This window comes from Ictidomys tridecemlineatus, chromosome 2 (assembly GCF_052094955.1).
Source record: "Ictidomys tridecemlineatus isolate mIctTri1 chromosome 2, mIctTri1.hap1, whole genome shotgun sequence".
Taxonomy (NCBI): domain Eukaryota; kingdom Metazoa; phylum Chordata; class Mammalia; order Rodentia; family Sciuridae; genus Ictidomys; species Ictidomys tridecemlineatus.
This window is the reverse complement of record NC_135478.1, coordinates 230658811-230686395: the sequence shown is the minus strand read 5'-3', so window position 1 is coordinate 230686395 and position 27585 is coordinate 230658811. Positions and strand designations below refer to the sequence as shown.

The 27585-nt window shown below is 49.6% G+C and overlaps 1 protein-coding gene across 1 annotated transcript in view; it reads right to left on the bottom strand.

Annotated features, from left to right (window-relative positions):
* Positions 1-305: 305 nt before the first annotated feature.
* Dnajb6 (DnaJ heat shock protein family (Hsp40) member B6) overlaps positions 306-27585 on the bottom strand; it is a 63415-nt gene continuing 36135 nt past the window's right edge. The window contains exons 6-10 of the mRNA XM_078040935.1: positions 27438-27569; positions 26173-26314; positions 24287-24357; positions 5068-5277; positions 306-1672 (exon numbers count right to left, since the gene is read on the bottom strand). Coding sequence (XP_077897061.1) covers positions 1590-1672; positions 5068-5277; positions 24287-24357; positions 26173-26314; positions 27438-27569 — 638 coding nt within the window. The 3' untranslated portion in view covers positions 306-1589. The remainder of the gene's footprint in view (positions 1673-5067; positions 5278-24286; positions 24358-26172; positions 26315-27437; positions 27570-27585) is intronic.

Sequence of the window (27585 nt, the reverse complement as noted above, 5' to 3'; positions counted from 1 at the left end):
TCAAACCCCAGAGGCCACCTGGGTCGGGCTGCCCCAGAGTGGGCGCTGCAAAGCCCCCCTTCCTCTCCGTCACTGGCTGAGGCGCACGCACTCATCAGCTACCAGTCTACTGGATGTCACTGTAATGGGGCCTTTCTGCATCTCTTGACCCTGGAACATCACAGTATCTACAGGATTGAAAACAATGAAGAATTGCTCCTTTTTTAAATTGGTAATAACAGGGCAACTTGCTGATCATGAAAGGCCACAAAGATGGCAGAGGACACAAAAAAGACCAACAGAAGGAACACAAAAGAGACCAACAGTGTCCGTGTGTCTATGTTTTATTTATGTAGGTACCATTAAAATACAGTGTGCCTTCAGGGTCACATTTCTACAATTAAGCATTAAATACTGATCTCTTCTCCACCCAACTGCCCACGCCACTCCCCCAAACCCACACACAGCAAACTCCTCTGCAACCTCACTTTAAATCACAAGGGTCACTTGCTCCTGGCCCAACCTGGACACTACTGCATGGCTCGCACCAGAATGCTCCTGGTCTCCACAAGGCTGGACTACACTGCTGGCATCTTGAGGCCATGGCAATGCTCGCTTCCAAGAGGACAAGGAAAAGCAGGTCCTCGTGTTAAAAGGGAAGGGCATGTCCTGGGAGGAACATACAGGCAAGTTGGGCAACACCAGGTCTCCTTGGTGCTCAATAAAAGTAAGGTTAGGCGGCCAAGCATTGAGCAAATGGAACAGGTACAGGAGGCTAGGCAGAGTCTAGATAGAAGAAAATGTGTCAGGGACCAATGTCTGCAAACTGGAATTTCAGCACAAGCTTCGTGCTCAAAGCTGACTTACTGCATTTGTGTGTGCACGCACGCAGACAGGTAAGTAACCAGTCTGTTCTCCCAGCAAGACCCTGAGCCATAGAAGCTGAGGTGGCACTGCCGAGCAAACCTTCTTGCTTAGAAGAACAACTGTGGGCCAAGCAGAAGAAATGAGATGTAGCAAACACTAAATATCTGGAGTCAAGTTTGGACTACCAGGAAAGGATTTAAACTGGAACAATAAATACTAGAAATGGTCTTACATCTCAAGTGACTTGTGAGGGTCTGCTATGTGTGGCAAATTGCTCTGAACAAAAAGTACCCTGCCAGCCACAGTTTCAGGTGCAGTGTACATTATCTTCAAGTTCTGCTGCACTTAACTACATCCTAACTCCAAGCCCCGAGCCACCAGGAAAGGAGGCCGTGTGTGTCATGAACACCAGGTTCCTAGCAGCACCTCATACATAGCCTTCTACAGTTACGAACACCTCAGTAGCTGGTGTGGTGGCTGAACAGCTGGAAAGAATGAGACAGACCCTTCATAATTCTAGAGAAAAACGCTCACAGATTTAGTGCTGAGGAAAAGCAGAGTCAGAAAGTCAAGACCACCCGTGATGTCACCCCGTCTCCAGTGCCCCTGATCCTACCGATCTGTGAGCGCACGTCGTAATCCTGCTAAGCAAGGTGGCCCTGGGACAGCACCGCGAGTGCTGCTACCTAGCGCGTGCCCGGCCATGCGAGCGAGGCTGTGCGCGGCTGCAGGGCCAGTCCAGCCTAGTGGTTCCCTTTGGTCGACTTCTTCTTCTTCGACTCCTCTCTCTGCTTCTGCTTCTTCCTCTTGCCACCTTCTTTGAACCCTAAGGAAACACGGCTTGTAAAACACTGCACACCAGCAACTGCTTCCCCATGAGACATAGGCAGGTGGCTAGAAACTTCCCCACGTTGAAAAGAACGCAAAAAAGGCCATTGGTCTTGTCCACGTCTAACTTCCACAAAGACACGCACTGCCGTTCTGAACTGCACGTGGAAAGCCTCTTGGGTTCCTCACAAGTCACCCACACAGGGCCCTGGGCAGACGCACAGCCAAGACCCAGGGGGTCTCACCACCTGCAGGCCCCAGGTCAGGCCGAGAAGGCAGCGCCTACCCATCTCTCACCCAGGACAGAGCCCTCTTATGTCCCCTCGAGTCAGCTAGTGCATGACCAACCTGTCCAGCCAATCAGAAGAAAGACTGTTCACCCCTGGGTATTCTGCCCCAAGGGCCATGAACAGAAAGTCCCCAGCCCTGTGGGTGGGGAGTGGGCCGGAGCTGAATTGGGGCCACCTCCCCCACACAGGTTCCTTCCCCCCCCGCCCCCGGGCTGCCTGGGCTTCAACTGGGAATGTTGGCACAGCAGGAAGACAAAGGTCAGACTGCCAGAAGCCAAGAACAGGGTCAGCACAGCAGTGACAGGGGCCGCCTCCCACAGACACCAAGCCTCAGGGTCCACGCTGTCTTCTCTCATGACTTTCACATGCCAGAGTCCTTCTCAGATTCTTTTCTAATGGCCACATGCTCCTGCCAGGCCCACAGGGTGCTGGAGGCAATGTGGAAGAGGAATACACCTTTCCACATGTTACTTCAAGGTGGCTGGCTGCAGCTCAGCCTGTACCTCTAAAATGAAGCAGAGTGATTTAAAAGGAGGTCAGCAATCCATGCCACAGCAGGGCAAAGGCCACCAAACCCAGGTGCGTCTCACACCACCTCAGCACCACGGAGCACGGCTAGGGCTCCCTGGACCACCTCCTCTGCAACGGGAGATGGTCCCACTCCCCAAATCCCAGGGCACCCACTGTCTGCTTCAGCAGGCACGATGCACAGTTGTTCCATCCCTTAGAAGCGTCTCCCAGGGAGACTCGTTTTCAATCTAGAAAACTCACATCCTAGAAGCAGGGCAAGAGTAGACTCTGACACTGGGCAAGGAGAGCGAGCTCCTGGGAAAACCAGGCCACTCTGCGGTGCAGCTGAGAAGCGGAAGTGTGAACCTGGGGTCCCTAGCACTTCAAGGTGACAGTATTCCTTATTATACGCTGCTTTTTAAGGAAAAAAGGCCCAAACTTGCAAATTCAACAAAAAGGCAAGGACAGGGGCGTTCAAGGCCACAACTACAGGAAGGCACACCCTGGCTCCGACCTCTCCTGATACCTGGAGCACCCAGACCTGCAACCCAGATGAGCAAGTCCTAGAGGCAAACCCTCTTGCTGGAGGGGAGAGGCCCCAGGGTCATGGCTCTGCTGCGCTGGGGAGGGGACACTTGGTGTCTGGGGCACTTCCTCTACTTGGCTCCGGCCTCCCTGCCTCCCGCTTCCCTGCCTCCCGCATAGGGCTCAGCACGCTGCACCTGCAAGGACCCATGCTCCTCAGCTCTGGTGCTCTTCTTCAGGCCTGGGACCTGAGTACAGGGAAAGGCAACCCGACAGCTCTGGCACATCCAGAGCCTCCCCTGACGGGGGCACACACCAGCAATGCCCCAGTTCACCACACACAGGAGCCGATGGGCAAGGATTTCTGAATTCACAAGTCTACTGTTTTTCCCATTCAAAAATGGCATCTGGTCAGAACCCGATGATACGTGGACCAACGACTCTGCAGGGCTGTCTCCACTGCTAATTCCTACTTTCCCCAAACTCAACAGGATCCACAGCAACAGGTGCCACCAGGGAGAGGAGGAGCCTGGTGTTGAGCCAGGGTCCCCGGCCGGGTCTGCTGAAGCACTACCTTCCAGAAGGCCCACAGTTCTGGGATGGTGAGTCCCCTGGGCAGCCCACACCTGCACACTAGCTCTTAGGACCTGCAGGCCATGCATGACCTAGCGAGCCAGCCCGCAGTCTACAACCTGCATGTCCTGTACCTCACAGAGACCCTTGAGAGGACACTGCCCCTTCTGCAGCCCTCACAGCCCTTGGTACTAGAAGTGGACAGAGGTCCTGGAGGCTTCGCAGGCCCCTCCGTGGGGCAAGGCCAAGCACACTGCCTGACCCTCAGCCCCATTGGGAGAGCGGATACCCCGCTACATTCCCTGGCACACCTTGCTGCAGAGCAGGGCAGCTGGCCACAGGGGCCATGTACCAGCTGCCCCAAGGCCCAGCAACACCTGCCCACAGGTGAGTGTTGATGAAAGGGTGCATTTTTTTCCTCTAAACCCTGCAGACACTGCTCTGTCTGGGGAGGACCAGACGGGAACGAAGGAGGCTCTGGGGAAGCAAAGCAGTAGAATTCCTCCCTTCGGTTTCCTGCTCAGAGCACCTGAGACAGCCTGCACCACCCTGGCTCAGATTACCAAGCGGGGACCCTTCCACAACTGTCCTGCTGTGGCCACCAGCTTCCACACAGCTGGGACCCAGGGGCACAGACACCTCACAGGGAGCGACACTGGGCTTCGGGCTCAGCACCACAGGTAGCCAGAGACCTCCAGGCGCTGCCAGGAGGAAAAAGGGCAGAGTGGGGGCTCAGGAACCAGGTCCTGGGTGCCAGGCCCACAGAAGGGCGGGCAGGGCAGCCACCTCCACCCAAGGGCGGGCAGGGCACACACCTCCACCCACTTTTGGGGACTTTGCTGGTTTTCTATTTTGTTTTTGTTTTGTTTGTTTGGTGCTACTGAGGACTGAACCCAGGGGCAGTCTACCACTGGGCCACATCCCCAGCCCTTTTCATTTTTATTTTGAGACACAGTCTCACTAAATGGCCCAGGCTGGCCTTGAACTTGCGGTCTTCCTGCTCAGCCTCCCAAGTTGCAGGGATCACAGGCGTGCGCCACCGCGCCGGACTGGCTGGGATTTTTTCTTTGAAGGGTGAAGCAGATGCAGAAGATAGGTGTGGCTTGGGACCATCAGGGTAAGTGACAGATCTCCACCTCTTGGCACGAGGTTCTGACAGCAGCACTCAGGTAATGGAGCGACATGGCAAGCGCAGCAGCCCTCACCCCTGCCGGGCAATGCACTCCACACACACCGCAGAACAGTGGGACCCTGCTTTAATGGAGGGAGAGCTTCGAGCAGCCACAGCTAGGCCTCCCGCGGCACAGCTCCTGGAGGTGAGCTTGGGCACAGGCCTTCCTCTGCCTCTGCCCCCAGGGCCTGGTGCCTGCCCCCTGGCTCCCCACACCTGCTCAGGTCAGAACACAGCAGCACAGGTATGACTTCTGTCCTCTCTGTCCTGAACTTGGGGGAGGATCACTTTGGGGCTGCTCCACACCAGTTTCCCTCTGCACACCTGCTGAGCTCATGGGCGTGTCCCAGGTGCTGGGGACCCGTGGTTTGTCCTGCTCCTCCTCTTGCTCCCAGATGCTATGCTGTGGCGCAGACCTGGCCGTCTGTGTGGGGCGGCAGGACTTCTGAGGGCGGGTGCTGGCGTGCTGGGCGGGCAGGGCAGGCTGGCCTCTCCGCAGGCGCTCTTCCACAAGGGCATCCTCATCAGCCACACCTGAAAACACACCAGGGAGAGCACATGAGCGGGAGACCCGCCCTCAAGGGCAAGGGTGCCATGCCCTCAGGAGCTGCTTACCCCTGGAGCCACCAGACTTCTGGAAAAAGAAATGGGCCATTCCAGGCTGGCACTGTTGGGGCCTTGACTTACAATCCCATGGAAATCAGAATATGGAAACAGCGGCTCCCACCCACCCTGCAGGGCATATTCAGAACGATCCAGGCAAACACCCACTGAAGCACGGATGGACAACCACCCTGGACAGGATGGCTGTCAACCCAACCGTGCCACCTGCAAGGAGGCGGCAGACCCAGACAGCTCTTGGGCTTGTGCTGATAAGAGTCCTCCTGTACTGGCTAAAGCAAGCACCCCGTGAAAACTGTGGGAGCGAGGGTGCCCATCCAGCCATCCTGCCAGACAGAGGTGTGCCTTGGCCCTTCCTGAGCCCCAGCTCCTCCCACTGTCCCGGCCTGGGCCCTGGCGTCAGTGCCCCCACCACTCGACATGAGTCACTTGGAAGGCCCTTATCAACCTGAAACATAGAACAGTTTCTGCACACTGACTGGAAACAAGGAAGAACATCTAAAAACAGTACTGACTGAAGGACTGTGATTCTCCACAAGTTCTCAACTAGAAGCACTTCATGGATCTGTTAGAGAAAGCGCTGCTAGACTCCTCCCAACCACCACGCCCAACCCCCTGGACTCCACTCCCTGCGAGGAAAACACCTGCTGCCCTCCTGCACAGCCCAAGCACCGGGGAGGCAAGGCCACGCACCTGCAGAGGAACAAACCGAGGCAGGGGTCACCCTGCGGTGGCTCCTTCATCCCTGTTTCCCAGTCAGCCCAGGGTGTTCGTGAGTGAAACTGAGGACGTAAATGCTAGTCAAGGGTCTCAACGTCCTCACCTGTAACCACCCCTGGAACTTGGTGCCAGGCTCCATGCTGGGGCTTCACCCAGCTACAGCTCGCACAGCTGGGAGCCAGCGACTCCCGGAGTCCACTCAAGTCCACCTTGCCTTGGCCCCTGCACCGTCCACAGCAATCCTATTTCTCCTGTCTCTCAGGCCACGTGACTGAGTTCCCAAAGGGCAAGCTGAGAAGCCACCACAGGGTGTCCTGAGCTACCACATCAGGTACCAACTGCCCCACCCATCACTCACAGCATCCAGCATGTCCTGCCAGAGGGCCGAAGGACCCCATGAGACATGGATCTCCTCTGGGTCACATGAAGCCTCTGGGCTGAGGGATCCTGGCAGTGGGCAGGATGTGGACTCTGCAGAGTGCCCAAGCCCTGAGGCCTGAGACCGAGTGGCTGTGTACAGATGCCCACGGGCACCAGGGCTCAGAATGGCACCTCGGGACAGTCTGTGGCAGGCGGCCAGGCTGGAGGGGTGCTGCCACTGAAAAGCAGCACCCTGCAGAGAGCCCCGGCACAGGCTGGGACAATGAGGAGCTGGTGCCCCCCACAGGGCCTGGCATGTGAGCACCCAGGGCACGCAGGAGTTGAGAGATCCATGCTCTCTGCCTCGGAAACAAGACACCGAAGGGGGACCAGGCAGCCTGCTACACCACGGCACTGGCCCTGGGCCAGCTGCAACCAGCCACACCAGCACCAAGGAGACCACAGGAAGCCAAGTACAGAGCCCATCCCCGCCCCGGAGCAGAATCCCAGCTTGTACTTCTGTTTAAAAACTACACTTTGTCAATCCAAGTGTGGACACTTGAGAAGGAAAAGTAAGAGTTCCAGGTAAAGGACTGCCCACAGGCTGCCTGCTGCTGAGCACGGGACTCTAGGGGGCCAGCGCCGCCAACTCATCCACTTACCTCTGACTGCAAGGGCCGATCAGCAGGCAGGCCTGAGCCGGGCCTGAGCCGTCTCCTGTCCAAGCACATGGAACAATGGTGTCTGGCACACTCTGCCATTCCAGGCTCCACCCAGGCACACACCTGCACACCTCACCAAGTGCTCACAACAGACCCTCGTGCAGCCACGGATCTTCCATGGAGCTAGCTCACAGGTCTCCAAGGTCCCACACTTCAGCCTGGTCTCTCTGAGGCTACAACCACTGCCTGCAGAGGAGCCAGACTCTGCACAGCTGTGGCTCCTTACCTCATCCACCTGCACCTGCCTCCCCAAAGGTGGGGCTGCAGAAATGTACTGCTTCTAGAGCTGCTAGAGCTCTGTGCTTACTGTCAGCTTAGAGAAGAGAAGAGGGCTAAACAACACTCAGATGGAGCAGACAGACATAGTTAATGAGCTCAAAGGGCTGCTTTGAGCTCGGTTCGGTGGCACATGCCTGCAATCCCAGTGACTGCAGAGGCTGAGGCTGGAGGATCATGAGTTCAAAGCCAGCCTAGATAATTGAGGTAGGGCCTCGCTGAGTTAAGTAAATTAAAAGGACTAGGGGGGCCACCCGCAGTCACCACCCTGCAGAGAGCCCAGGCCATGGCCACCGGCAGCAGAGGTGGACAAAAGCCTGCCTCGAACAAGCTAGCATGAGGTGCAGTGACACACATCTCCCAGTGCTTCTGGGCCGGGCCGGGATCACTCAGAATTCAGAGTCATGTTGTTTGTTCTGTGTCTCCCACAGGGAGAAGGCCCAGGCCCTTGGAGGGGGCCAGCGGTAGAGGCCACCACCTGAGAGCACAGTTCTCCAATCCTCCCTGACCCAACCTGCGAGGGACCTCTGCAGCTGGCTCCCAGCTCCCACTTCCCTGTACAGTTCTTCGGGCACCTCTGCTCCTAAGCAAACCCCTCCAGGAAGCCTTCCTGCCCGGGTCCTTGCGACTGGGGTGGGCAAGCACAGCACCTTTTAACCAATGACAACCAAGGCATAGAGGCCATAGGTCCCCACAAAACCTCCACATCTGAAAAGTGCCTAGGAAGGAAATAAAGTGGGAACGGAGATGCATGCGATTCTCCTCCAGAATTCCCACTGGTACTGCCCGACCACGCCAGCACCCTGGACTCCTCCCGTGCCCACTGCTGTGACACACAGGCCTTCAGTTAACCTGCACCAGGACACGAGGGACCCAAATGGTGGCTTAAATAACATGGGCCCGTGTCACCACCCTGCAGACAGCTCAGGCCATAGCTACCCAGTCACCACCCTGAATACAGCCCGAGCTATGGCCACCCGTGTCACCACCAGAAGACAGCCCAGGCCATGGCCACCCGTGTCACCACCCTGCAGACAGCCCGGGCCATGGCCACCCGCGTCACCACCCTGCAGACAGCCCAAGCCATGGCCACCTGCAGCATAGAGGGTGGCCGCAAAGCCACAAGATGGGCTCCCGCCAAGGACTTCAAGCCCCAGTCCTGCAGCACAGGCCCGCGAGGGTGGCCCTGGGAGTACCTGCTCTCAGGCTCGCACAGCAGTGCCCCACAGCCAAGGGCCAGGGCAAAGGACTAACACTCCCAGGGCACCAGCTTCTCTAAGCATCTTGACTTCCGCAGCCACACAACGCCACTCAACCTGCCCTGACTGGCATTGGAACGTCCTGACCCCCCGGGGCTGGTCTTCGGCCCCCTGCCCTTTCCACGTTGTCGTCTGCAGACCTGCCTGGGTCTGACAGTAGCCCAAGGAACCCACTCCCTGAGATCCAGACACTCAACTGTCCTCCTGTGCTGGGTGGGGCTGCTAACCACAGCAGGCACAGGCTGGTACTGGATGGGTTTCCACAACACAATAGAACTTACAACAGCGCCACACACCTAAGACACCACCATGCCCACCCTCCAGTGCAGGAGGCTCCCAGAATACCCAAGAGGCTGGGCCAAGCCAGGACCTCCCTTGCTTGTTCTTTCCATCTACCGCCCCCCCACCGGCATCCAGCCAAGCACCCAGGCTATGCTGGGAATCTACCCTCTATCTGCAGCCCTGAGCACAGAAACTCAGAGAGCCAGCAGCGAACATTTGGGGGGAGAGGAGGGGCGGAGCATGCCTTGAAGTCTCAGTGGCCAGGAAAGCAGGCCAGAGAGAGCACAAACTTCGCTCAAAGATGCCTTGCTGGAGAGCAGCCGATCCCAGCAACCTCCCACAGCAGCAGGGTGGCCAGCACCTTCAGAACCTTAGTGGGCCTGCAGAGGGGCCTATGTGGCTCAGACACCATGGCAGAGGACAGAGGGCCCGCATGTCCTGGTAGCACCACTGGAGGCCACACCAGGAAACAAGGAAGCCTTACTTCCTTTGTTGTCCCCAGTGCTGGAGATGGGGACTGAGTCCTGCTAGACAAGCACCCTACACCCAGCCTACTTTGGTTTTTTTGTTGTTTTTTAAATCAAGGATTGAACCCAGAGGCACTGGACCACTGAGCCACACCCCCCAGCCCTATTTTGTAATTTTTAGAGACAGAGTCTCACTAAACTGCTGAGGCTGGCTTTGAACTCACGATCCTCCTGCCCACACCTCTGCAGGCTTGCGCCACTGCACCCAGCCTCAGCCCACTCTGGTCTAGAACTATGAAGCTCCTGTCTGGCCGCCTAAATGCTGAATTACAGGTGTGTACCTCAGCTCTCAGCCTCCCCCTCAGCTAAGCCCTGATTAGAACAGGAGGACAGGCGGAGGCGGCTCGCAACACAGAGTACCCATCTGCAGGCTGTGCTGCTCCCCTCTGCAACTATGGCCACAGGCACCGCCAGGAGGGAGTCATGGTTTCTCTTTCTCTCAGGAAGGAGAATAAAATGCTAGAAAAAAAGGCTGAATGCATCTAAGACTCAGCCTTGATATTGACAAGAAAGGATGGTATGGTGATGCAGGCACAGCAACTAGAGATGGGGGTCTCCAGTGTTCGCTGCTCAGCAGTCAGGAGGCTGCGACCACAGCCACACACACCCCTGCACTGCACCCTTCCCAGGGCCCGCTGTCAGGAGGACCACAGGAGCACAGTAGAGACAGGGAGGAAGAGCTGGCAATCGCCCTTGAGACTCCTGTAAGAGCACCAGCAATGGAATACTCTGCTCCTTAGAAGACAAATTTTAAAGCTCTGACTGTAACAAGAGTAAAGAATCCTTCCTGTACTAAGAGACTCAGGTAACAAAGCTCATGCAGGGACTCAGGCCCACTGCAGGAAGAGTCCCAGCACACTCTGAGCTAATGGACCTGCAGAGCCCCGGGAGGGCCAGGGTATGCACCAATCACATCAACAGATTCCAATCGCTTCCATCTCCCTCAGAGCTTGGTCATGAGGTCACCACTGCACACAGGCTACATGCATGAGCTGGGGCCCTGGCCAGTCTGCCTCCCGCACCTGTGTGGCCTCAAGTTGGTACTAGGTTCCTCTGCAGGGCTCAGAGTAAACACGCCTCTTCCAGAAAAGTCCTCAGTGCCCACAAACTGTGCCTCACCATGCTCCTGTCCAGCCAAGCAAGTCAAGCTGGGGGTCCTCGCTAACCTGTACATCCAGGGTTCCCATCTATACTGCATCCTGCACACCACAGCTCCTGCAGCAGGGGAATTCCACACCATTAGCTGGAGTCAGATGGGCCTTCAAGACCAGGGTGCACGGTGTGCCACGAGATGTTTGAATGGAAATGTACACACTTGCCAAGCCAACACAGAGGACCCAACTCAAGCTTTTCATAAGGAGATCCTCACAGTCTCCACTGACAGCTGGGCTCCAGGGATAGTGCCTTTGAAGACATAGTGGACCTTGACACCAAAAAGGTCACACAGGTACAGGATGAGACTCACACACAAAAAAGCACACAGCTGGCCCACTTTAGTGCCTAGAGGAGATGGACTGCAACCATCAACAGAAGGAGAAGTGTCCCAGAGCCTAATCACACCACCCCGGGACTGCCTTCCTCTAACTCCCCCAGAGCCTGAAACAGGCAAAGCCGACTGCATTACAGCGCTGAGACCAGGTGAGTTGCTACGCCTACATCCCAGCAACTAGGGAGACCAAGCAGGAGTAATGAGACCCTGTCTCGAAATAAAAATTAAAAATACTAGGGCTGGGGATGTGGCTCAAGCGGTAGCGCACTCGTCCTGAGTTCAATCCTCAGTACCATGTACACACAGCAAAAATAAATAAAACAAATATTATCAGTATTTAATATATTTAATGTTCAAGCTTTAAAACTGAGGCTTTTCTGTGTTTTTTTTGTTGTTTATTTTTGGCAGTGCTGGGGATTGAACCCAGGGCCTTGCACATGCGAAGCAAGCGCTCCACCACCAAGTAGCACACATGAACTTCAAAAGTCTGCATCAGATGCTGTCTCCTGGCTCAATCCTTTAAAACCTGAGGAGACATCTGAAAAGCAAACAGAGCAGGGATCGCTCTGTACCTGCTCATCAGGAGGGAAGATCTCCAGGCCAAGAATGGGGCCAGCAGCAGACCCTATGGACCTTGCTGCCACAGGGAAGCTTCTGCACACTGCAGAGAAGCCCTGAACCAATGCCCTTTGCAAGATCTCCATAAAGAAAGCCATCAAAGAACTGGGACATCCTTAAGAAGCAATCAGCTGGCTGGCCCTGGTGGCATGAGCGTGTAATCCTGGCGACTAGGAAGGATATGGCAGGAGGATCCCAATTTCAAGGCCAGCCTCAGCACTTTAGCAAAGCAATAAGCAATAAGCCTCAAGGGCTGGGGTTGTAGCTCAGTGAAGAGTACTTGGCTACAGCATGTGTAAGGCACGAGGCTCAATCCTCAGTACCATGTATAAGTAAAATAAAGGTATTGTGTCCATCTACAACTAAAAATATTTTTAAAAAAAGAGAACCTGGGGCTGGGGATGTGGCTCAAGCGGTAGCGCGCTCGCGTGGCATGCGTGCGGCCCGGGTTCGATCCTCAGCACCATACAAACAAAGACGTTGTGACAGCCGATAATTAAAAAATAAATATTTAAAAAAAAAGAGAGAACTTGCCTCAAAATAAAAAGCACTGGAGATGAGTGAGACTTAGTGGTACAGGTCACTGGGTTCAATGCTTAGTACCAAAAAGCAAACAAAACCAGCAATCAGCTTCTCCATCAAGACAGATAGATTCCAGGCTGGGGATGTGGCTCAAGCGGTAGCGCATTCGCCTGGCATACGTGCCGCCCGGGTTCGATCCTCAGCACCACATACAAACAGAGATGTTGGGTGCACCGAAAATTAAAAAATTAATATTCTTTTTAAAAAAAACAATAACAACAACAAAAAAAAAGATTCCTAGTGCTGCAGGCCTGTCATCCTGCCCGCTAGAAGCTGAGGCGGAAGGGTATCGGATTTCAAGCCAGCCTCAGCAAAATTTAAAGACACAGGTTCCGCTCTGACACATTCCCTGAACTAAAACTAAAACCTGTGTTAAGTGCTGCTCCTATCATCCCGCCACACCCACCACCACAGTCTGAAAGCTGATCCTCCAAATTTTCCATGTGAAGCCAACTGGCTATTATCATCTCCTACCTTTGGAAATATACATTCTGCTTTTTCAGATATCTCCTCTCCCTGCCTAGTACTTGGGATTGAACCCAGGGGTGCTTAACCACTGAGCCATGCCCCCCAGCCCTTTTGACATTTTTTGGGGGGGGACAGTCTGACTAAATTGCTTAGATTAGCCTCTAACTTGTGATACTCCTACCTCAGCCTCCTGAGTCGCTGGGATTACAAGCATTCACCACCACTCCTGGATATACCACTAATTATTTAAACAATTTTTTACGGCAATTTGTGCAAAAAGGCAATACACATTAGTTGTATAAAAAAAGTCACTGCTAGCTGGACACAGTGGTTCACACCTGTAATCTCAGCAGCTCAGGAAGCCGAGGCAGGAGAATCACGAGTTCAAAGCCAGCCTCAGCAAAAAAGCCAGGTGCTAAGCAACTCAGTGAGATCCTGTCTCTAAATAAAATACAAAATAGGGCTGGGGATGTGGCTCAGTGGTTGGGTTCCCTCAAGTTCAATCCCCAGTACAAAAAAAAAGGCACTGCTAACTCTACAAATCATAAGTTAATGACTACTTTGTATAACTTCTGATAGACCCTTCCTGCACATGAATTAACAAACATCTGCTTTTCTGCTCAGGGCTTCCAGAAGCTGAGTGCACATTGTAACACTGAGCTGTGTCCTGAATTATTAAACCCTATAAATGACAGAAGCATAGGTTGGTTACAAGAGTTCAAGTTTCTTTTCTGCTTGGGAAAGAAAATATACCTAAAGATGTCCTGCCTTCTACAAAGTTAAATCTAAAAACAAATACAAGGCATGCAGCTGTCGCCCAGAGCCACTGAAGTCATCTGGAAGCTGTGAGGAACATGCACCAGCTGTCGCCGCAGCAGCTCTGGTTCTTGGTGCAGTCAAAGGCTGAAGGCATGCAAAAGAGGGCCACCAGCACACACCACCGCTTTCCCAAGCCCACAGTGTCCAAGGGCCTCTGCTGCCACTGCTCCTGTCCATCTTCTGTGGGGTGGGAAGAAAGTTCAGATCCCATACATATTCAAATCATGAAGACTGCTCTCCCTAAGGGAGCACAAACATCCAGAATCGCCTGCTGGCCCATTCAAGACCCGCTCACTCCCAACACCTGGGGTGGATGTGGGCAAGGACTGGGGACAGCGAGAACCTACTACTGTTGAACTCTACAGCAAACAGGTGAGAACAAAATAGGACATGGCAAGCAAGTGCTTGCTGCCTCAGCTACCCAGAGTCTGGGACCAATGGCCAAGGGACCCAGACCTAGAGTGTGCAGCTGACAGAATGGACAGAGACCTTGGCTTGCTGGGGAAGAGCAAGCTAGAGGAGAACAGGACAGACAAGGAAAGGAGAATTGTGAGTTCAAAGCCAGCATTAGCAAAAAAAAAAAAAAAAAAAGACAGGTGCTAAGCAACTCAATGAGACCCTGTTGCTAAGCAACTTAACACAAAATAGGGCTGAGAATGTGGCCAGGAAAGGTCTGTAGACCATTGTCCCAGAACAATCTAGGTCAAGCAGTGGCAGCCCTGTGATCACAGCTACTCAGGAGGCTGAGGAAGGAGGATCCCAAGTTTGAGACCAGACTCAGCAACTTATCAAGACCCTATCTCAAAATAGAAGAAGGGTTGGGATATGGCTCAGTGGTAGAACACCTCTGGGTTCAGTTCCTAGTAACCCCCCCCCCAAAATGGGAGGAGGTAGAGAATGGAAAACAGCCAACAGGCAGAGCCTACATTATAAGGTATCTCATAAGAAAACCTCAAGAGGCCCTGAACTATTTCAAATTATTTCAAAGTTCTACTTACCACATAAGGACACACGAGCCACTTTGCAGCAACTGAACTGAGGTGCAGGACAGGCAGGTCACAGTGAGGCAGGCAGACTCTAAGGCTTTATTTATTTGTTTGTTTATTATTTTTCTTGCTGGGATTAGAATCTGGGCTTGGCCCATGCTAGGCACATGCTCTGCCATTACACAACATCCCCAACACTTACAAGTCTAACAGGCTACTGACTGAGGGGTCTTCGGAAGATGTGAAGACCACTTATCAATGTTACTGGAAAAAGAAAATGACAGCTACTGACACAGGCAGATGCCTGGGTTCAACTGCAGTCAAGCACAAACCATACCAACGCAGACAAGGGCCAGAGGATCTGGAGGCCGCGCAGGGTCACTTCCCCCAACAGCAGGCCCTATATTAGACGCCTCTCCCTGAGCTGGGTTTCAGTTTCAGTCTCAGTCTCCCGGGGCCTGCAGGAAACACCAAATGCTCACTGGAGCTCAGGCCAAGTGCTGTGAGCCAAGACAGTGCAGCTAGGCAACCCTGGTAAACACACAGCAGTCACCCCTCAAACCATGTCCAGGAAACAGATCGAGGCCAGGCACGGGCCTAAGGGTAGACACACACGGCAGTCCCTGGGACCAGGCCTGGACAGCAGCCCACTTGGAGGGGCAGACCCCACAAGCACTGCGGCCACCCCTATGCAGAAGAGAGGTACAGTGGCAGAGCTCAGAGACACGCACTTCCACCCTCAGGTCCAGGGCAGGTAGAAGCACAGGGACAGTTGCAGGGAGTTCCCTGAAGGTCAAGTCCTTCAGCCTGGGCACTACTGCAGAGCCTAACCCTAACCCTAACCCTTTAAGATGCCCTGAGTGGTTTTCAGCACTGGGAAAATGCTGACAGCTGCGCTGTGCCACTCCAAGCAGACCCAGCCCCTCAGGAGCCGAGAAGATGAGTTAGAAGCCCAGGGCCACTGTGGAGCCCATACAAGGTCAGCCACCCCTGCAAGGCACGTGCCAGACCTGGTGCAGGTGGGAGTACAGGGAATTGCTAGAAGCAGAGCATTTTTACACCCCTCATTTTCAGACACTGCTACAGGGGTCACAAGCATGGTCTCGATTAAAGTGACTCCAGGAAGCAGAGCCTTCAGCACAGCAGGAACTGCACACTCTGCCCAGAGCACCGGAGGTGGACACGGTGCCCACATAAGGGGAGGGCCTAACCCACCAGGTCAGCAGTGCCAATAGCCCCTTCTGAAGCACAAACCAGGGTCTGGTCTCCTACATGCCCACTTGCCCTAGACGAGCTTCAAGGGACAAAGTAAAACTATACCAGGTTAACATTAAGTCAAAAAGCAAAGGAATGTGTAGACACGTGTGCAAGCTGTTCACGCAGCTCTGCTGTGCCACACAACAATCCTAAAACAAACCGGGCACAGTGGTGCCACCTGTGATTCTAGTCTCTTGGGAAGCTGAGGCAAGAGGATCACAAATTCAAGTCCAGCTTTGGCAACGAGGTGAGACCCTCCAACAACCCAGCAAGACCCTGACTCAAAGAATAAAAAAGAGCTGGGAATGTAGGTCACTGGTAAAGTGCTCCTGGGTTCAATCCCAAGGTCGGGGAAGAAGGAAGGGCAGAGACAGGAAAATTAAAATGGACACAGTGACATACACCAGCAATTCAGGGCAGAAAGACCACAAACTCAAGATCAGCCTGGGCAACTTAAGATCCTAGCAAGAATCTGGAAATGTAGCGCCGCAGTAGAGCCCTACTGAGGGGCTAAGGGACTCTAAGGGGAAGGGACTACGACAGACAGATGGGGCAGGAGATGCAACCAGAGAACAATAATAAGGCCCTCGGTGCCATTCCAAACACCGCCCCCCCCCCCAAAAAAAAAAAAAGACAGGGAATATTTCAAATCTGTTTTTAAGAAAATAAAGGTATTTACTTTCTGATTGCTAAATATAATCAGAACTTCATACTTGATTGGGGGGAAATAACAGAGGGAGAGTTCACACTACTAAAATAGTAAAACTAGCAATTTCTGAATAATTTACACCAAAACAGATGCTTCAGAGGCCATGTTGGGTGGAAACAAATTCAAAACTACAAATGATTCAGAACCAACAAAAATGGAGAGTTTTATAAGTGTAACTTATTTTTAAAAAGGGGAGGGGCTGCGGATGTGGCTCAAGCGATAGTGCGCTCGCCTCGCAGGCGTTCAGCCCGGGTTTGATCCTCAGCACCACATACAAAGATGTTGTGTCCACTGAAAACTAAAAAAAATAAATATTAAAAAATTCTCTCTCACTCTTTAATATGATGGCACAACCCTTAATCCCAGTCACTTTGGAGACTTAGGCAAGATGATCACAATAAAGAGGCCAGCCAAATTAGGAAGGTCCCAAACAACTTAGTGATACTCTGTCTCAAAAAAACAAAAGGAAGTGGGGAATGTGGCTCCACGGTAAAGTGCCTAGGTTCAAATCCCAGCACCAAAAAAAGGTAATTCTTAAACTCAAATTTATAAATATAGAATGCAGATCAACATCTCAAGACAAACCACTGAAGAGGGAACACACCCCACCCTACAATTCCAGTGCCTCAGGAGACAAAAGATCTCAAGTTCAAGGCCAACCTGGGCAACAAGTGAAACCCTGTGTCAAAACACAATCTTTTCAGAAGGGCTGGGAACTAGCTCTATTAACAGTAGCTCCCCAAGTTGAATGCCCAGTACCACAAAAAGGAACACAAATGACTGGGGAGGGGTTGGGAATTTGCCTCAGTGGCAGAGAGCTTGCCTAGCACACACAAGGCCCTGGGTTCGGCCCTCAGACCTGGGGGGGGTGGGGGAGAAGGACTGAAGATTTGCTCGGTGGTCAAGTGCCCCTAGTCTGAATCCCCAGTACTGGGGTGTGAGGTTCACTTTTTTTTTTTGTTAACTTTACAATGCTGTGAAAGCAATACAGGTTCAGTAAAAACCCTATCTGGAATTTGGAATCTGCATCTTTTCCCAGCTGGCAACACACAGGCTGAAGCTCTCTCCACACTGTGCCCGCCCTGTGCTGCTGAGCTCACCGGGACACGATGCACACTCCAACTCCTGGCACTTCAACCTGATGATGGGTGATGGGGAGATGCTCCCGTGGCATACACTGCAAGAAATGGCAGGACTCCACCTGCAAGCTGAAGCCAACCCAAGGAGGCCAGGCGGGTCCAGAGGACTTCATCTTACAAATGTCGAACCACTGCACTCAGCTAAAAATCTTTGCCAAAAATACTAATGATTTGTTATGAGAAAATAAGGGGAGGGGGCTGGGGGATGTGAGCAAACAGAATTTTTTCATTCTAGAAAATATGCTATTACATGGGCTGTGGCTCAATGGTAGAGCACTTGCCTAGCATGTGTGAGGCACTAGGTTCAATTCTCAGCACCACATATAAATAGGTGAATAAAATATAGTCCATCAACATCTAAAAAAAAAACTTAAATGTTATTACAGGCAGAGGCAAAAGGATCCCAAGTTCGAGATCAGCCTGGACAAGGTAACAAAACCATTCCCCAAAAAATGGCTAGAGATAAAACTCAGCAGCAAACAAACAAAAAAATTACTAGGCGCAGCAGCACACGCCTATAGTCCCAGCACTCAGAATGATAAGGCAAGAGGATTGCAAGTTCAAAGCCAGCCTCAGCAACAGTGAGGCGCTAAACAACTGAGACCCTGCCTCTAAATAAATAAAATACAAAACAGGGCTGGGGAGGTGGCTCAGTGGTCAAGTGCCCCCAAGTTCAATCCCTGGTTTATAAATAAATAAATAAATAAATAATAATAAATAAATAAATAAAGGAAAGAATGAGAACCTGGATGGGGAAATCACCAGGACTTCCCACTGTGTGAAGCCATAGCTGGGGATGTGCATCAGTGGTTGAATGCCCCCGAGTTCAATCCCTGGTATCAAAAAAAAGGGGGAAAAAAATTGCAAAATGAAATGAGAGTAATCCAAGAGTGACTACATTAAAGGAACTAAGTAAAAAGACGACATGATAAACAGGATCCCTTTTTTTGCGGGGGAAGAGGGAGCACTGTTTACTGGGGCTTGAACTCTTGTATTTAGAGATGTTTAGGGCCTCACGGTTGCTGAGGCTGGCTTAGAACTCATGATTCTCCTGCCTCGGCCTCCTAAGAAGCTGGAATTACAGGAGTGTGCCACCACACTGGCCACCTAGGTTCCCTTTAAGTAATGGGCATGCACAGTCAAGCAAGGTGGCATACGCCTGTAATCCCAGTGGCTCAGGAGGGCTGGGAATGTGGCAAAGTGACCCTGGGTTCAACCCCCAGCACACAGAAGTGCACGTGTTGTGTGAAGAGCATTAATTTTTTCCGATAGATGTAAAATAATATACTTTTTAAAAAGAATGAAAGGCTGGGGCTGGGGATGTGGCTCAAGCGGTAGCGCGCTCGCCTGGCATGCGTGCGGCCTGGGTTTGATTCTCAGCACCACATGCAAAGATGGTGTGTCTGCCAAAAAACTAAAAAAAAATTAAAAAAAAAAAAAAAAAAACAACGATAGGCTGGAGGCATAGGCCAATGAAAAGCGTGATTTTTTAGGGGGGGAGGACAGGGTTTCCAGGACTGAGCCACATCCCCAGCCCTATTTTGTATTTCACAGACACAGGGTCTCAATAAGTTGCTTAGAACCTTGAGATTACTGAGACTGGCTTTGAACTGGCCATTCTCCTGCCTCCGCCTCTGGAGCCACTAGGATTATATATGTGAGACAACACACTTTGCAAAAGCCTGAGCTTGGATCCCAACACCACCACTACCCAAAATAGGAAGGAAGGCTGGCCAAGTCAGCCATATTGTTCCTGGAGGTGAAGTGAATCTACCAATTCAATGCAACTCGGGGTTGTAGGGTACCTAGAGTTGACTTTGCATTGTATCTGAAAGTGTTAAGAACGGAATAGAAGAGTTTACCATGAGCTGTCCTTTCATTACCTGATGTAAGGGGATCTGGCACAGAAATAATCCTCAAGAACAAAAGTACACAAGAAAAGAGATGCTATATCTAACAAACTAACGGGATAAAGATGGCACGAAGTCAGGGAGAAAGCTGGGAATTCTAACACAAAGGTCAAGGTACAAAATGAAAATGTGGGAAAGTGCTCTGAAGAGCCGCATCTAAACACATGACCAAGAGAGCCACAGGGCAGGGCACAAGAGAAAGGTGAAGCAGAAGGCCACTTGAGCAGCAAGCTTCAGACCACTTGGCGATGTTGAACACAATCACCGAGAAGGGCTTGCTCTGCAGAGGAAACAGCCCTGAACAGGAGGCTCAACCAGCTAAACAGAGGATGCAAGCTCTGACGCAGAATGAAAACACCAAAGAAAGCACTCAGCTTCCAGGGACCTCACTGGAGGTACAGCAATGCACGACATGCCCAAATCATCAGGTCACAGACAACTCCTGGATGGTCTGATGAACTTTCCTCCACAAAAACAGGAATGCAAACAGGCAGTGACAGTCCTTGTGGTCAACAATTATGCTTCTTTTTCTAATAAGAGGTAGCCCTTGAATCAGCGGCTCCATTATGCTGCAGAGGCTGGGGAGTGGCTTAGCAATACACCTGAGGCCCAGATTCAATCCCTGGCACCAGCACCATAAAGAAAGGGAGAGGGCACTGGGGTTATGTCCCTAATTTTACCTCTAATAAATCAACTGTGGGTAAGAACCCAGCACCAAAGTCTGGGTCCCTAGAAAAGCGAAAAATAGTACATTCCAAATGTACCTGAGTCAGCTGGGACATTTGATGCACACCTACAATCCTAAGGATTCAGTCATTTATCAACATCATGTTTCAAAACAAAATGCCAGGTATGTAGCTCAGTGATAGAGAAGCCCTGGGCTCGAAGCCCAACACTAGCCAGGTGTGGTGGTGCATGCTTAGAATCTTAGCTGCTTGTAATCCTGCTGTCTTAAGAGGCTGAGGCAGGAGGATGAGAGTTCAAAGCCAGCCTCAGCAATTCACAAAGGCCCTAAGTAACTCGGCAAGTCTCTGTCCAAAGACAACTAAAAAATAAATATTAAAAAAAAACTACCTCTTTTATTTATAAATCACACACACACACACATACACGTGTTTGTGTGTGTGTGTAATTAAAAATGACTGGAGATGTGGTTCAGTGGTTAAGCACCCCTGGGTTCAATCCCCAGTAGCCCCCCCCCCCAAAAAAGGACTCACAATCCCCAACACTGGGGGGATGATAAAATTGCCCATCAAACCCTACTCAAAATTAAGTTTGCTTTCAAAGTGAAGCAGCTCTTGAGAGTCAAAACAAACTGGGCTTGTTGGCGTACCCCTGTGATCCCAGGGGCTCAGAAGGCTGAGTCAGGAGGATCATGAGTTCAAAGCCAGCCTCAGCAACAGCGAAGCACTAAGCAGCTCAGGGAAACCCCATCTCTAAATAAAATACAAAATAGGGCTGGGGATGTGGCTCAGTGGCCAAGTGACCCTGGGTTCAATGGGGGGCGAGGGTGGGTTGGTGGGAAGCCAAAGAGAAGTGGCACCATGGGATGACTCCCAAGGGCTCAGGAGAGGTGACATAGGGATAACCTCAAAACACATGGGCGACATGCTAGTTGAGAGGGTTCCTGCCATGTTCAGCTACCAACTGCACAAGCATGGCCCTAAAAGGGCCTCAAAAGGTCACAAGATCTCATGTCTGTACTTAACCACCTCACCCCAAACTGGTCTCATAATTCAGCTAGCTACCTCTAGACCATAGAACACCAAATGTTCAAAGTGACTCCATATAACTGCACTTGAAAACCTACACCAGAGAGGAAACATGTACCTCCATGTTGTCACTGAGCATGCAAATGGCTGAGATCACAACAGCAGAGAGATAAAAACCAGGTACCAATGACTGTTAGGTACACTGAGAACATCTGTCATTGCATAGTGCATTAGCACTCCTTAGAAAGGATACCACCAATCAGCAGGCAAACAACACAGAACCCAAGCTGGACTGAGCAAGGGGACGCATGCCTGGAAGCTCAGGAACTCAGGAGACAGGCAGGAGGATAGCTAGTTCCTGGCAACTCGGGGAGACCCTGTCTAAAAATGAAATAAAAAAGACTAGAGAGGTAGCCCAGGGCCTAGCATGCAGGAAGCCCTGGGTTCCACCCACAGTGTGGGGGGGGGATGGGGGGGTGTGTCTACAGGAATAAGCATTTTAGTAGGTAACTAATAAATTCAAACTGCTCCAAAGATGATCGTCCCAGTGCTCTTCAGATCTTACCATCCTAGAAGGAATCTGTGCTTCAGAAGAAATGTCCTCAAGCTGTAAGAGAAGCTCAATCAAATGGTTAGACTAAACCTCTGGGATCTTCTGAAAATCTGCCAGCAGAAGAACGCCCAGTAGGAATTAGATAAATAATGCTTGGAGCCATTGTCTTTCATATTGTAACAGTCACTAGAAATCTAAAACCAAACTTGAACACATGGACACTGAGCTTATATTTTGTTGAGAAGTACAGGGAAAAACCCACCAGTAATCTGAATCAAGTCAACTGTGGAAAGGTAACTACAGAGAAAAGAAAGCTTACAGAGGTAAGATAAATGCAGCAAACTGGTCCCTCACAAGAGGTCCTCCGCCACAAGGACACTGGGCACAAACCAACGAAGAAGCTCCTGGCATGGGATCCACTCTTTGGGTGGAAGTGAGCAGAAGGAAGTTCACCTACGCATCAAGCTGCTTGCAGATTTCAATTTAAAAGGCAATCCACACTACAGAGACATCTTTTCAAATACAGAAAACAAAATAAATATCAAATTTATTGAGACTTATTATCTACATGAAATGCTGTTCTGCCATGTCAATCTTGGAAATGGTATTTTCACTGCTACAAAACAGTTTTATAACTTTTTAAAGGTGCTTTCATATTATACTCTGGACTCATGTCTCATGCAATGAACTTGATATTCTTCAAAAACCCGGGGAACCAAATTTGAAAAAATTTCAAATAAGTTGTCAATTTTACTAATAACGTAATAAACCCAACTTGAAAGTTCTCATTCTGTAACAAAATCATCTGTGCTGAAAGCAGGCTTTCTGATGCAAACTTCTAGCTGTACCAGCATGGTTCCAGGATGCATACCTACCTCCAACCAGAGGTCATGTGCCAAGATCTCCTAACACACCCAGGCCCATCACTCACTGCAGTCTTTCATATGGCACTCTTTTAACTACCTGTTACCTACTGCTGCACTTGGTTCCTATGGCATCTGTTAAAATACTGTTTACTTACTTGCAGTAGGGAAACAAAAGGTTCATTAAAGACACTGTGATATTTAATAGAAAATCCCACAGCTTGGTCACCTGGGCTAAAAGTCAGGGAAGGACCATATACCGCTCATTCTCAAAACAATGGGGGCGGGGGGCGCCTATCACAGGACACAACAGCCAGGGCAGTGTTTAAAAGCAATTGAAGGCCTTTTTTTTTTTTTTTTTAATATTTGTAACTTTGAGCTAGGATTCTGCTTACCAATGATAATTGCAAAAGGTTTTACAGACTGAGAAAAGCAGCAACTTTATTTTTGCTCACTTCTTGTGATTCCATTACTTTACCATGTATACTGTGCTTAAGTGATCTTACATCATATACATCCCACAGAACAATATGCTTTAAAGAATGGAAATTGGTGGTGTACAACTATAATCCCAGCCACTGGGGAAGATGAGGAAGAAGATCTCAAATTCAAGGAATGCCTCAACAAGGGATCGAGGCGTTTTTGTCTCAAAAATAAAAAGGTCTGGGGATGTGGCTCAATAGTTTAGGTCCCTGGCTTCAATTTCCCCGGCACTAATTTTTTTTTTTTTTTTACAAGCATTACCCGCCTCCCCCATATAAATGTTATACTGACATGTTCAATACATTGCTAATAATCTCTTAAGATTGCTGATAATTCTTTATAATCTCTACACACTCTCCAAATAGAAAATGTCTACACGTGCCTTTCAGTCAGTATCCACCTTAATGATGAAAGGAACACTAATGGAGTGACACTAGAAGCCCAGGCACAAAATCATACACAGACACAAGGAGGCTGCAGACCCCACTCAGGAAAAAATGCACCAAACACATTCACATTTATTTTCTTTTTTTTTTTAAGCAAATGACAAAGACCCAGTTTACCAGATTTTTAAACCTAAGCTTAACATTACATATTTAAACAATTGTCAAAACTTTACTAAGTTGCCAGCATTCATGCACAACTAGAAAACATCCTTAAATTTATATTAAACCAGAAATGTATTACCATTAATGCATTAATATCTTTCATTACTAAATACTGAAAAAAAAAAACCAAATTACTTCTACAGGAGCCTCATCCTGGCAATGTTAGCTCACAGCAGGCTGACACTACTTGGCTCACATGTCAAACACAATGGGAAGCAGATCCATGCTGGTGTTAGAATACAATCTTGTCCTAGCACTACTCAAAGTCAAGGCTCACCTTGGATAACGTTTAATAAAAAAGCAAAGTGCATACAGAGATTACAACAATTTTAAAGACAAAAAAAATGGTCCTATTGTGTGGTCCCAACAATAAACTCAAAAGTCTATGACAAATAGGGGCTCCGATGAGCTGTTTATAAATACTTTAGATTAGGTACAATTATACTGAAAGTCGAGTTCGTCTGAAATCTTCAAAAAAATGTTCCTGTTAATCCTCAAATGGTGCTTGTTATAGTTTAACATTTCTGTTAAATGCGTGCGTTGAATTACTTGTTATCCAAGCGTAGCAGCTGCTCCTTACCATTTATTGTTAAGGACTTTAACTGGCCGTCTTCTTCAACTTCTACTCTTTCTTGACCATTCTCGACGATTCTGTAGGATAGAATTCATTTAAACCTCTTTTGTAAATGAACAAAATATTTATATGAATATAATACATATAAATTCACAAGGGCATTACTACAAAAGTGGTGTGCAAACTGAAAAACACAAAGACAACCTATCAGTATATCTTTCTTAAAACAGATTTATTCTGATGGGCACAGTGGTACATGCCTATAATACCAGTAATTCTGGAGGTGGGGCAGCATGATCCCAAATTTGAGGCCAGCCTTAGCAACTTAGCAAGACCATGTCTCAAAAAAATAAAAAATAAGGACTCGGGATGTGGCTCAGTAGTAAGGTGTCACTGGTTCAATCCCCAATACAAAAAACTATTTATCCTGACAATAATAAATCATCCCAAATACTGCAAGGCTGACTGATAAATATATGCAGATAAATATATGCAGATACAGCTCATCAAAAATAGTAAGGAACTCAGGAGCACTGATTCACACCTGTAATCCAAGTGACTGGGAGACACAAGGCAGGAGAATCTCAAGTTCAAAGCCAGACCCAGCAATTTAGGATATTGCTCAGGGGTTAAGCAATCTTGAGTTTCAATTCCAAGTACCAATATAAGCAAGTAAAGCAGACCCTTTAAACGTGATGACTGGGTGTTAACACAGTTGTGTAAGGTGTACCTCCCTGCTAAAGCTAGAACTGGGGATGTGGCTCCATGACAGAACGGCTTGCCTTGCATGCCAAAGGCCCCAGGTTTAAACCCCAGCACTGGAGGGGTGGCTGCAGCCCTGGTAAAGCACTTCCTAGCATGTATGAGGTTGAGACCCTAGCTTCCATTCTTCAAAACAGGGCAGCTGGGAGAGGTGGCAGGGATGCACACCTGTCATCTCAGCAAAGTGGGAGGCTGAGGTAGGAGGATCACAAATTTCAGACCAGCCCAGGAACCTGACTCAAAATAAATAAAAAGGGTCCAGGAGGAGGGAGCATGGAGGTGGGAAAGATGGTGGAATGGGACAGTCATGATTACATCAGTACATGTATGACTGCAAGAATGATGTGTACTACTTTGAATACAACCAGAAATAAAAAGAATTTTGCTCCATTTGTGTACATCATGACACCAGAGCATGCTGGTGTCATTAGTAACTGATTAGAACAAACAAATAAATATATTTTTAAAAGAGTCAAGAGAGTTCAGTGGTAGAGCACCCCTGTGGTTCAATCCCCAGGACTAAAAAAAATAAATTAAGGGCTGAGGATATAGCTCAGCTGGTTGAGTGCTTGCCTTGCATACACAGGCCCTGGGTTCTAAAATCCAACACCACATTTAAGTGTGTGGGGGGGGGGGGAATCTGCCTCTGGGGTGGACTCAGAATACATTGAGGCAATAAATGAAGAAAAAAAAGTTTGATAAATTAAACGTACAGGTTTTTATTTTTTTTAAGATGGATGGACCTTTATTTTATTCATTTATTTATGTGCTGTGGTTAGAATCAAACCCAGTGCCTCACACATGCTAGCAAGTGCTCTACCACTGAGCCCCAGCCCCAGCCCACAACTAATGGTTTTTCATTTTATCATTCTAACAATGTTGGGAAAACTTATTACACATTATTACATATTAAATAAAGATCACTTCTAATAATTTAACATTAAACACTGAAAAAATTGCTCATAACAAAAATTTTTTTAAATGGGGGAAAAACATTAGAAAGAAATATTCCAGCTAATTAAGAAATTTTTCATGCAGCTTATACTTCGGCTGACTGATAAGCAAAGTACATATCACCAATGAAACATTAAGCTGACGTAATAAATATAAAATGCATAATACCACTCTACCTTTTTGTAGTGATTTTTCTCCCATTTACTATTTTGGTAGAAGTTGATATTGATTTGAAGCTACCCATCCCGCTGCCACCAAATGATGTAGAAGAGAATGAGGTAAGGCCACCGTGACCTAGTGACCCAAATGAAGTAAATCCTATAGGAAAACAAAGAATAAAGATGACTAGGGGCTAATAATGGCTAGTATTAATTCAAAAATAGGACTAAGTTCAAATTTAGCAGAAGACCATCTGATGTCAAAAGCCACACAGAGCAGCTCTTGCCAAAACCACTGTAGCACAAGGGGCACTGAGAGGACTGGCAGTATCCACACCAGGGTGTGGCCTGGCTGATTCCCTGCAGGCATCTCTCCCCACTCAAGTGGCTGAGACCTCACTGACACTCTAGCATGGTGGTGGGCCTCCCACTGTGTCCACGTGGCACCCCATGACACATGGGGCACCAACGGAAAGGAATGAGGGAGTAAGCAGGTCCACAATAATACCTTAGAAGGCTCCTAAGGGCAGGAGAGCTTAACACAAGCCCCAGACACTGGCTTAGATGAAGTGCCGTTTCCCTCATGTTTTCAACAACCTTGTTTTTGTCTGCTCACCAGGCCCGGCCTGGCAAACTACAGACACCCACTGAGAGCTCTGCTGGGGAGAGCCGGGCACACCATGCACAGAAGCCCAACCAAGGCAGCTGTGTGCTGGGTAACATGGGTATCGTGGTGAGGGGAAATGAACTCAACTGTGCAAAAATTGGCAATTCAAACTACCAAAGTTTAACTCAAGTCAGACCCATGAGCACCCACCTCTATAGGCACATAACCAACCACTGTGGTCCAAGCACATGGTTGACCATGTGCTTGGGCTGGACACTTCAAGGGAACAGTCTGGCTAAGGTCACACCCCCAGGCCATGGGCCAATCCGCCAATCCCATCCAACTATACACTGCTTAGATGGGACTGTGCCCTTTTGCTTAACTGCAAGGGAGGTAAGAACACATGCAGAGTTTAGCAAGACTGTCCACTGCAGCTGCTTCATGCCTACTCAAACATGCATTACCCTTTTAGCCAGGAATTTCATTATATGATATCCCTTATGAATGACTCACATTCTTGAATAATTAGGTCATTAAGCACTGATCTGCACACTCAAAATCCTGACAAATGCAAAAAGCTCTTCTCCTAAAAAGAATAAACATAATTCAAACCGCTCTAAGTGTTCTAAGCACTAATTTCTCCTCTAACAACAAATTAAATCTAGGGATTTAATACCTGTATCAAATGCAGAAAATCCACCTCCAAATGTTGGGAATCCACTGAAAGCGGAGAAAAATGAGCCTGCACCTCGGTTTCTGCTTCCTCGGGGACCTCTTCGGTTCCCAAAAAAGTCATCAAATGTATCTTCTAGAAACAAATAGAA